General features: G+C 43.0%; 1 protein-coding gene across 2 annotated transcripts in view; it reads right to left on the minus strand.

Annotated features, from left to right (window-relative positions):
- The window catches only part of BMPR1B (bone morphogenetic protein receptor type 1B), a 102,675-nt gene that overhangs the window by 5,159 nt on the left and 85,368 nt on the right, over positions 1 to 12,148 (minus strand). For both annotated transcript variants that reach the window (XM_037046082.1, XM_037046081.1), the window contains exons 10-11: positions 3,964 to 4,139; positions 154 to 284 (exon numbers count right to left, since the gene is read on the minus strand). In XM_037046082.1, coding sequence (XP_036901977.1) covers positions 154 to 284; positions 3,964 to 4,139 — 307 coding nt within the window. The remainder of the gene's footprint in view (positions 1 to 153; positions 285 to 3,963; positions 4,140 to 12,148) is intronic.

Raw genomic sequence — 12,148 nt, forward strand, 5'->3', positions numbered from 1 at the left:
ACTGATGTTTCTCTCCCTATCTTCCCCCCCCCTTCCTCTCTCTCTAAAAATAAAGAAATAAAACCTTAAAAAAAGAAGAATTCCTGTAATGAACATTTGGAATTTGGGCCAAAACGGAAAAGTTACATAGCATGTGGTTTCCTCGAGGCTTACCTCATCGCCGCTCCACCGGCTGGGGAACGAGGGACGCAGCTTTTTGATACATACAACCTCTCTCATGTCCTCAAAAGAGGGGTCGCTGGGCACCAGATCATAGTAGGGAAGCTGGTATTCTTCCACTACTCCTGAAAATATGGTTTTATTATTATTTTTTCTATGAAGTAGAAATAAAAGTCTAGCATACAAACTGTCCTCAAGAAAAAAAAAAGTTCTATCCGTACTATAGACAAGCTCAGGTTGAAAAACAGCAGAACGAATTTTGGGGAAAAAAAATGTGCTTAGATGACACTCAATTTAATTTTTCAAATGACTAGAAGGCTGAATGTTATAGGTCTTCAAGACATTTTTCTAATTTCCAAAAACTAAGTAAAACAAGCATCTCAAATTTATTTCCAATTTTATAAAGGCTCTTGTATGCCAAATTTTTAAAAATCTATATTAAATCTCCATGCAAATTTGGCAGGCACATCCTAAGCTCATATTGCACAATATGTGATTGTTTCTCTTATGGCAGTATGAGGTTATGAATCATATAATAAACCTGGCTGTATATTCTACTTGAAAAAAGTCACATTTACATTTTTTATGCTTAGTCATAAGAATGCAATTTTGCACATTTAAAATTTGGAGAATTGTACACACCTGCAAACATTAACTATGGTTCTTTAAGAACAAAGACTATTTGACATTTTTCTTTAAATTTTCTGTAGTTACGCAAATCATCTACAAAGAATACATTACCGTCGGGGAAAATGTGTATTGTTAAAAGAAAGGTTAAGAAACACAAACCTATGTCATCTTGAGGGAAATTGCTCTTATCCTTATAAAGGTTCACTTATTTTTTGTAGTATCCAGTTTCTACCTTTCTCCTCTTGTTCTTTAAAATGCAGGCTATTTGTGGCTTCTTTATAAACCCATCTGATGAACTCCTCACAGTAATTACAAGAAGCCGCTGTCCTCAGAAGACTCTGCTGTGAGCCATCTTTCTGGAACACTCTATTCTGTATCCTACATCGTCTTCTCTCGAAATGTCACTGCTTTTTACCCTAGCAAATGGGATGGCAGATTATCTGCTGCATCACTAAATTCACTGGGGATTTACTCTGACCAAATCTGGCCTCTGCAGTACGCCCTTTACAAAGCCAACTCAAACTCAGGTACAACTATAAAGGACCAGAAGGCTGGAAGGTGTTCTCCAACCGTTCCAACATATCACTTACTCTGTCCTCCGGGCAGAATTGTTTCTATTATCTATGATAACACTACCTTCCTTCGTGTTCCATCTCTACAGGAGATAATAAAAGCACAGGGTCTAATACACAGGAGATGATCACTTCATTCCAGTCTCCCTCCCTTTCTAATTCCCCAGACAGCTGCTCTGGAATTGTCTTTAGGGCAAAGGCGGTCCGTCTTACTCATCTCGTGTTTTCTCGGCGCCCAATGTCAGTGCCGCCGCCGGGCCAGCTGACGCTTCTGCACTGGGAGAGGTGCATATAGACCAAGAGACACAGGCCGAGTCATGTCAAATCGTGAATTACTCAAAGTTTATCTTTGAACTATAGGCCTTAATCATTTCTACCATCCAATTATGTTAGCAAAATGTCTGAATTAGCTGCCATTTAATTGTGTCTGAAACCTCAACACTTTCTTTCTTTTCCTTTTAAAGTTTGAAAGGCATTATATCTGGATGTGTCTACTTTACCCAAAATTACACAGACTAGAAAGACTAGCCCAAAACTTCTACCATCTTAGGGAAAGAAACTCATTTGCGGAGAGCCTATGATGTACCAGGCACAAAGGTAGGTATGCTGTATATCTTTTTTTAAATTAAAGTATAGTTGACATACAATGTTATATTATTTTCAGGTGTCACAAAGGGATTCAACATTTATATACTGCATTAAATTCTTACAAACATGTTGCCCTGGCTGTTGTAGCTCAGTGGATTGAGCACAGGCCTGCGAACCAGAGGATCGAGGTTCGATTCCCAGTCAGGGCACATGCCTGGGTTGCAGGCCAGTTCCCTGCAGGCCAACTCCCAGCAGGGGACGCACGAAAGGCAACCATACATTGATGTTTCTCTCTCTCTCTCCTTCCCCTCTAAAGATAAATAAATAAAAATTTTAAAAAATCTTCAAATTCTTACAAACATGTTTATGAGGCTGCATTATTTTCCACACTGCAGAGATGAGGAACCTTGGTTCTGAGGGATCAAGTAAGTAGCCTACGTCCATTTGGGGGGCAACCGGAATTCTCACACCTCTGACAAACACATGTCAGTCTCATGCAGTCACTTTAGTGCCTCTCGAATCTCCAGAGGCCAAGATGGCCCTAAGGAAGCAATTACTGCCCCAGCTTGTTTTTAAGCTAAGAATCACGTCTCCCACATTCTGCCCCACAGGCTTGCAGACACAGGGCTCTTGTGGCCCATTTGTTGCAGATGTTCAGGAAAACACAGCTAGAAATGCTACCTTGCACTCTAACTCCTTCTATAGACCTATCTTCAATAAGTACCAATAGGTTATTCAAAAATACACTCATTTACTCTTTATAAAACATGAAATCAATGCTTAGGCCGTTCATCGATATTTTGGTTACTTCTTTTCTTCTACATATTTATGACAGGAAATTTATTCACTATTTGAATAGGAAAAGTCTCCTCCATGAACTTTCCTTTGGGACAAAAGGACTTCTCTCAACTGCAGAGGGAAGGTGTCATTGTACTCCACCCTAAGTCTGTGAGAAGCTCAGACTTCCCAGAGCGGCCCGAAGAGGCCGCATCACCAAACGTGACCTTTCTACGAAAGTGTGAATGCCGGTTAACCGTCTCTCCCCTACATGGAAACAGACTCTAAAAGTAAGTAAGCAAAGGTTCGCCGATAACAAGTGGCAGGGCTCAGACCAAGCGCCAGCGTTCGTTAAGGGTGGGCCACGCTTCCCCAGTCTTTGGCAAGCTCGGATTTTCAGGAAGGCGGGTTTCTCCGGCCACGGTGAGGAAGAGGGGCAGCACTGGGGTTTTTCTTCACAGGCACACCCCACTGCATGAGCGTGAGTAAAACCACAAACATGGTAGTTAGGATGCTAAAAAGCCTAAGACTCAGCTCCTCGCCTGAAAGGTGTTGGCATCGACTAAAAGACGAATTACGTAGCAGTAAGCGAAGGGCTACAGGCAATAACGACATCGCAGAATATTTAAGAAGGCCTTCTTCTTCAGTTAGTCCTAGTAGGGAAACCTTACGTTTGTAAAATAAATGACCATGACCAATAATAATATTCTTAGGCTTGAATTTTGTTTCAATAAAAACTAATGCTTTTAACTTGCGTTGTGAGGAAGAATTGTAGAAAGTGAAGAAGTGGGGAGGTTAAATAATGAGCTTCCCACCCCCAATGTGTGTCTCTTCATCTGAGCAGAGGAAGCCAGAGGAAATGGGGCACCGGAGGCGGGGGTGGGGCCCAGCAGGCGGGTAAGAAGAATCTGGACAGGGCAGAGAAGGGGGCCGATCTGACAAAGCAACTGCTGGAGGAAGGGCTCAAGACAGCATTGAGATAATACATAACATAGAACAAGGTGGTCTTGGCAAAGGCAGAGGAGGTTGACACTGTGTCCAGAAGAAGTTCCTGAGACACAGGCAGAGGGCAGAAGGCAATCCGAGATAACTGTCTGATGTGAAATACCCTTTCCCGAGAGACTGTGACTAACAGAAATAAAGAGGAAAGTTAAAGAAAGTTTCATTTTGTAGACAGGACTTTGATTTCTGGTCAGCAAGACAGATCTGTGGCAGCCCAGCCGTCTCCGTTACTTACCCCCTGACACACATCTCCTAGTCATCTCCCAGAGGATGAGCCCAAAACTGTACATGTCAGCCATGATGTACGACTGGAAGTGATTCCTGTTCAAGCTCTCATCCAGCACTTCCGGGGGCATATAGCGCTTGGTGCCAACTCGAGTGTTGGGCGGTATGTCCACCTCATTGGTATCACTAGGATTTAAAAGCAAGCAGAGCACCATCAGTACAGAAGAAGACCAATGGCTAACAAATCAAGATGATTCCTGAACCAGGGCTTTAGTGGGAGATGGGAAATGATCTATCCCTTCCGGGAATACCATTTCCTTGAAGAATATTTCTTGTCAACCCTTATATTAAATCTTCACAGGGAAAAACCCAATTCAGATGGCACTCAGTCAGAGCGAAGCTGCAGCACGCAAAACTGCATTACCACTGGATCAAATAGAGACTCTACATAATTGCTAAACATCAATTAAATGTCTAAAAGGTACATTCCTTCCCTTCGTATTTTAATAACTTTGCTCTTAACACTGGATTGGGAACATGCCAAATTGGTTCATTTGAGGCAGTATTTTTTAAAGCCAAGTGTTGCAAGGCTTTTAGATCAACTAACAAGTAACAGAGAAAAAGAGAGATAGAACCAACACAGACTTGCAAATGTTTTACTTTGATAAGCAGGGCCTATGACAAAGATTTCTACTATCACTATTATTTCATAAATCAAATAACATATTTTTAGTAAAAGGATGAAAAGAGTAATTGCATATATTTTTGGCTTTATGAAAATTTCACAGTATTTGTTACTGCTTCCCACAGACTGGGAGGAGATGCATGACGGATGGACCCCAACCTGCAGGTGGGCACCTGAGAACCACCCACTCCGTGCCGTGCCGGGACCTGGAGCACCATTCCAACCCTGGGCTGAGAAGGGGCTGAACTACTACTGGGTGGTAAGTTGATGATTAAATGAGGTGAGATATGAAGCGCCATTGCCAGCATGGGACTAAGCACACGGTACATGTTTAACAAGAACAACCCCAGTAGGAAGGGAATAGCACTACAAGGAAGAGCAATAAACCCCAGTGTTGACGGGTGAAGAAACTTTAAAACAGAAAAGGTACAAACACTCATTAACCTGAAGTTTGTGGAAGATCTTGGATAAGTCTTCCTATCCCTCCCAAGAAAGTGTTCGCTTCTCCTTTCACCATATTTGACTGACTCTCAAGCACTGACGGGTCATTTCTCCTCAACATGACAAGAGTTCGGGACACCGAGTGTCGCCTTATCCTGCTGAGTGCAGACCATACTGAGCTGACCAAAGCACTATTGGCTCTGGGGGAAATAAAGTCCAGGTTTGATCCTACTGTCTCAAACTCTGTTTTCTAAATCATAAAATATGCAGTGTCATTTGGGAAAATTATAGGGTGGCAAACATCCCTCCGTATATCTCAAAACTGTTTACAGTTACTAGAACTCATAAACCTAAAGCCTCTTTCTTAAAACCTTTTAAAATTCACGTCCAGCTGAGATCTGTAACCTGAAACTATCACAGCAGAAGTATCACAAGTACACCCGAAGGCCCCTTGTGATCTTCCAGACATCCCGACTCTGAAGGAATCTATTTTCCTAAAATAAAAGTTAAAGTGTAAAGATTTTTAAATGAAAAAGACTATGCAGCTGTTATTGCTTACTTACCATCTGTAATTGTAAGTCTTAGTGTTCTGGGCTCTTTTACGACTAGGAAAAGAAGTTAAAACATTAATTCTTAGTATTAAGCTGCAGGGTACAATAGCAAAATGTCAACTATGTACCTAACTCATAAATGGTAAGAAGGCAGGTGAGCCAAGAAGAGGCTGAGAAAAACTGGGAAAACATCAGATTTAAAAGATGCTGCAAAAGGTCCATCTTCAATTATAAGGTAAGTTCTCTCCTCCCCTCCCACCCACTGACCCCTCTCTTGTGAGCATACAGTAGGTATTCACTCATGCGCTGTGTGTGTGTTCACAATTTATAATTATGAATCATTAGAGGAAGGCAGTAATGGCCCTGGGGAGAGAGGTCTGAGTTTTATGCAAGGAAACAAGAGAGTGTGCAGACGGGAAGGAGAGAGCAGAGAGCTTGTGACCCTCCAGAACGTGCACTGAGAGTGTCAACCAAGGACAGTCTTAGGTAAGCCACCACCCAGAGTGCACTGGGGTCAACAGTATGCCCTGACCACAGCTGAGAACGATTTTAGACAATTCTTTTCCACTCTTACTCTTAGCTTCTTCATGTTTTATTTGGATTGGGAGGTCAGGAAGAGCTAATGGAATATGTGACTTCGAAACATCTATGGGAAAACTGAAAGGTAACTGTTATTTAATCATCTAATTGATGGCCAGACTATATATAATTCACCTCTAAGCTCTTATACTTTTCAAATACTGAAGAACATACAACCAAGGATTTTGTATGTCCATCAAACCCCCAACACCAGTTCCTCACGCAGGCCATGAAATGCCCAGCACGACCTTCCCTCCTGCCCCTTGCTCTCCCCAGCCTGGGTGATTTTCCTCACAGTACCTGAATAAATATCCTCACCTTGCAGTATCTGAACAAGTATTTGCCTTCCAACCGAAGACTGTGAACTCTTCTGAGCCCTGTGTCTCTGCCGTAAGCATCTGGCATGGCCCTGATTCAGAGCACAGCTCCACCCACCTCCATTCACAGAGTGCTCTGCCCACGGCAGGTGAACCATACACTTTATTTTTTTCCTTTAAAATCACATTTATTTCTAAGTTTTACTTTTAGTCTAGAAAGCACCTGTATTGAACTCTGTAAGAAATTACACAGGTGTCCTGACTTTTATNTGAGCCCTGTGTCTCTGCCGTAAGCATCTGGCATGGCCCTTCAGAGCACAGCTCCACCCACCTCCATTCACAGAGTGCTCTGCCCACGGCAGGTGAACCATACACTTTATTTTTTTCCTTTAAAATCACATTTATTTCTAAGTTTTACTTTTAGTCTAGAAAGCACCTGTATTGAACTCTGTAAGAAATTACACAGGTGTCCTGACTTTTATTTCATTCAGTGTGCCTTTTATCTGTGCTTGGCTTTAAAGGGCTTTTTCAGCTACATTATCTCTGTCTCAATAAAGTGAAGGAATAAATGCATACATTGAAATGAGCGGCAAGAAAACAAGCAGCATTTAAGGCTAAATATATATATATCCAAACATATATGGAAGCTGGTTCATCTGCCTAACATGTATCCACATCAAACATTTTGCAATACATGATCCTGAAGTGGATATTTTTTCCTATAAAAGACACCTTTGGAACAATTGATGAAATTGAATTGGCCTTGAGGATTAGATAGCAGGGAGGGAATTTCAGGGGAAATAGGGGAGGGATTTAGAGGAACCTATATAAAGGATACATGGACAACAACTGAGAAGGGTAGAAATGGGAGGGGGTAGCACGGGGGGTGGGATGGGATGGGAGTAATAGACAGAAAACTGTACTTGAACAATACACTTTAAATGAAAGAAGGAAAACTCTTGTCTACAATAAACTTCACTTGGGATAATTTAAAGAGAAACATAAAAATCTCTATCATGTATAGACCATAAAATGAGGCATTACTAATATCTAGGAAGATAAATAGAATTTTGTTAAGCAAATTTCGTAGAAAAAAATACTATTAACCTGAAGGCAAATGCCTTTAGCGCTACATTCAAACAATAAACATGCCAGTTATACGTAATTCGTATCTGATGTTATAAAGTATCAAATCCTCCAAAATACAGAGCTCTCCTTCTTCTTCCCTCAGGAGTGTTTCTATATTTGACAGTAATTAAACCACATTTCTTTCTCCAGTTTTCAGAAATACCATGATAACTATCTCAACTAAGGGCAGAGAAAAACTGAGCTTGTTAATCTTCAAGGCCACAAACAAATTAAAGTGATTGAACACTGGAGCCCCAAGAACAAAGGAAGACGAAGACTGGAAGTAGAGTCCGATGGTGCAGAACTGGAGGGAGTAGCTGAAGGAGAAGGCCTGGGAGAAAGAGCAAAGCAGAAAAGGCCAGGGGGCCTCAGCGCTGGCCCCCCTTTGTCCTTTTCCACAGAGGGAGGGAAGGGGTGAGACAGGAGGTCGGCAGGAAGAGAAGGATACTCACAAGGGGAGCAGAGTCAGAGAAAAGGCTCCAAACCCATAACACAACCCTGTGTACTGCACTGGCCGCACGTACATGGAGTCAAATTTTAAAATCATAGGCAGGGAAGAGAAACACCAACTTCAGAACACTGGTCACTTCTGTCAGGGATAAAGAGGAATAAAAAGGGAAGCGAATGCAACAGGGCTATTCAACAGTGTATTTCTTTTAAAAAGAAAGACCAGCCCTGGCTGGGTACTCAGTTGGTTATAGAATTGTCCCAATATGCCAAGGTTACATGTTCAATTCCCACTCAGGGCACACACAATGAATGCATGAATAAGTGGAACAATACATTGGTATTTTTCCCTTTCTCCCTGTTCCTGACAAGAAAAAAAAAAAAGACCAGATAAAATAAACAAATTAGTAACATTTGTTAATGTTAAATTATGAGTATACATTTTTATAATTTTCTATGTTTAAATGCAAGGTGGAGCAAAATTAGGTTTACAGTTGTTCACATGGAAAATAATACAATAAAACTTAATAATAATGCAAGAATAAACTCTGGTCTGCATACTCACAACTGTAAACCTACTCTTGCCCCACCCTGTATATCGTAATGAAATGTTTTAAATACAAAGGCCTCAGGAGGATCAGGTACAAGAAAAACACACATCTCAAAGACGAAGGCACAGGTTAGAGGCATAAGGCCCAGAACAACAAAAATCATCTCAGTAAACAACAAAATTACAGAGGAGACAATGTCTACCAAGGAGAACTGAAAATATTCCACCCAAACCATGAGCACTGCATTCACTGCAGAGGAAACACGTTCCCTCTTGTCCCTTCACATGGAAAAGGGTTGGAAATATTTGCATAAAGGGGTCACGAGTGAAGAAGTGGGTTCAGAGGATCACGGGACTTCTTCCCTTTTGTGTTTTTCTAGTTCACGCCACTGTCATAACTTCTGTCCCTGTTACTGTGAGTGCCAATGTGACACAGGCTTAACTAGAGTGGGGGGGAAATAAGAACATATTGGAGCAAAATAAAATAAATTAAGCCATGCCAAGTAAATTCTTCTCAAGGGAAAAAACCTTGTGTTTTGGAATCACACTTTAAAGGGGGTTTTTCCTGGTGAACTTGCAGGACAGTGGGGCTGAGACAACAGAAAATAGAAACACCTAAAGTTTGCTGAGTGAGAAATGAGCAGTAACTTGGGCCCTGGCCCAGTGGCTCAGTTGGTTGGAGTGTGATCCCGTCATCAAAAGGTTGCAGGTTCGATCCCCACTCAGGGCACATACCTAGATGGCAGTTTCTATCCCTGACTGAGGCACAAGTGGGAGGCAACTGATAGATGTTTCTTTCTCCCCCCTCAACTCTCTTGTCTCCCCTCTCCCTCTTCCTTTTGCTCTAAAATCAAAAACCATGTCCTCAGGTGAGGACTTAAAAAAAAGAGTCAAAGAAATAAAGAAATGAACAGTGGCTATGAAGGTCAGGGAGAAAGGACAGGTCGACTAGGGAGACAAGGAGTCTCCCCTCCTGCCTAGGGCTGTAACAAAACGTTAACTCCCTTAGGAAAAAAAAATCAGGGAGAAGAGTCTGGTAGCATGAACATCGGAACTACATTTCACGTAATAACCTGCAACATGTACCTTGAGCTGATGGCATTTGGGAAGAAAAGAACCAGCAGCACATCCTGCTACAAAAAGTCAAAAAGTAGTCAAAAAGTCAAAAAGTCTACCTGCTACAGCCGAGGTAGAAGGCTCACATAGCTGGAAGGAAATCAAGCTTCTTAGGGTCCCCAGATGTGCCTTGAATTACACTGAGTTCCCTACTGTACTAGGTGCCAGTGAGAATAATAAAGTCTAGTAGTACTTGCATCTTAAAAAGCAGAGTGTCCTTAGTTAGGATTGCATAAAGTTCCTATTTCTGACCAAAGTCCCAGATGACAGTGGTATGATTAAAAAAAAAAAAAACAGACAGAGGGAAAGAAAGAGAGCCAGACAGTGGAGTAAGAGGTTTACACTGATGACCGAAAGGCCGCCACGTCCGTGCACACTTTGAGTGGCACTTCTCACCCACGAGGACACAGGAGTGGAAGTTCTCAAGGCAACTGCTTTGGGCAGGAGGGAGGGAGCAAGGACTTATGGATGCTGTGACACAAACAAAAACAGACAGGAAAGGAGAGAAGGGGAGGAAAAGACACAAAGCGAAGATGTTCCTCTTCTGCAGGTGCCAGGGAGGGGCTTACTAAGGGGCCGGGGACGGTGCACCCTGCTGGGGGATGCATGTCATCTCTGACGCTGTTTAGAACCTGGGCACATGGTGATCACCGTGACCAGTTTTAATGTCTACAGAGAGGGCTTCACCTTACTGCCTACCTGGGCAGGCTGCCTACAGTGTCCTCCTTGGCCCAGCACTGGTGTCTAGAGTGGTGTGTCTGCACCACAGGGTTTGAGTAGCCGAGGCCAAAAGTGGAGTCTCCAGCTAGAATCCTGAGCGAGCGGGGGAAGAACCTGAGCACCCCACAGGACTCAGTGGAGCAGGCCATGCCTTTTATCCTGCGTGCCACACGTGGGCGAAGGGCAGGCAAAGGACTTTTATCGTGGTGGAAGGGAGTAAAGCGAGTTTTTGAAAACACAGTATCTGTCTTACCCTTGTTTTGTGTTAGATATTTTTCATGGTAACTAAGCCACTCTTAATTATAGACCCAGAGCAGAAATTCTTCCAAGAAGTGATATGTAAAGGAAAAAGCCATTGTTTGGTTCAGCAGAGTGTGCACGCTCCCCCTGGACCGTACACGGAACAGACACTGAAAGTCTCCTGAGAGTACAGAGCCCACCGTGGACAGGAGAGGCAGCTCGGGAGCTGCACCCTGGGCTCAAGGAGGCGGCTGCGCCCCACGGAGCCTGGGGGCACAAGCAGGACCTCCAGCCAGGTGTCGCCGATGCCTAGAACAGACTGGAAAGGGAAGCGAGAGGGAGAAGGGCGATCAAAAGGTCACAGAGAAAGAAAAGAAACAATCTTTAATGATCTAAAGGTGTTTAAAAAAATAAGAACTGAACTGTTCAGAACAGTGAAAGAAGGGCGAGGGCAAAAGACCTGTGAGGAAGGCCATGGCTTTCCTGGTGGCCGACAAATGGTATTTAAAATTAACCACACATGGATATGAAACGCTAACCACCAGAGAATATTAAATCGCCTCTTGGGAAGACTGAAATGACCCCCCAAAGCATGAAAGATCCTCACGAGCCTTCAGTAGGTGGGGCTGTGCTCACCCCTCTTTGTTTCCTGGGCATTTGGTAAACCCCTGTGGGGCTGATGCGCTCTGCCCAGTCTTAACAAGCTCTGCCCAGTCTTGTTAAGTAAAGGGGAGCGTTTTCTATTGCATTTTTCAACAAGACCCACCGCTTCTATGATGAGGTTCTGAGAAATCTCCAGGTTTCTTATAAACAGAACTTCAGAACCGAAAACTCTTCAGTAGGAGGTGGGTATGGCTGCAGAGACCCCGACTGGGAGAGCTGACTCAGCCACGCATTAGCTTAGTTCTGGGGCTTTGGAGGATCATTTAGCCATGTCACTTCTCTTCAAAAACCACTAAGTAAACAAACCAGACAGAGTGCTAAAATTAGCAACATTAGAAAGACTGAGGAAACGCCCTGCCCTCTGGGCTAGGCTGTCTCCTTCCCTTGGACAACTGGATAAGCACCCACTGGGAGATGGGGTGTTACAGCCCGATTTTCATTGTGGGTTTTCTATTTAAATCCTGGCCCTAATCCAGGATTTATTTCCCCCCTAAAATATATACATATAGTATTCTGACACTGAAGTACCAGTAGGGTTGCTTGAGTAAAAAGTGAAACGCTCTGTTAAGTTCCTTCAAGGGACTGCGGGCGTCCTAGTTTTCTCCTCCCAAGAGCCATCGGAAGTAGTGGTGATGGCTGCCACAACATCACCTGAACTAAATCTCTGCTGGGCAGGAAATGCATCAGCACTTACATCAGTTTCTTCATTTTCATGAAGAAACCAATTCAGGATAAAAAATTCTATGTGCAGGAAGTTG

The sequence above is a fragment of the Sturnira hondurensis genome, unplaced genomic scaffold, assembly GCF_014824575.4.
Source record: "Sturnira hondurensis isolate 20B ecotype Veracruz unplaced genomic scaffold, ASM1482457v3 Scaffold0004998, whole genome shotgun sequence".
Lineage (NCBI taxonomy): Eukaryota > Metazoa > Chordata > Mammalia > Chiroptera > Phyllostomidae > Sturnira > Sturnira hondurensis.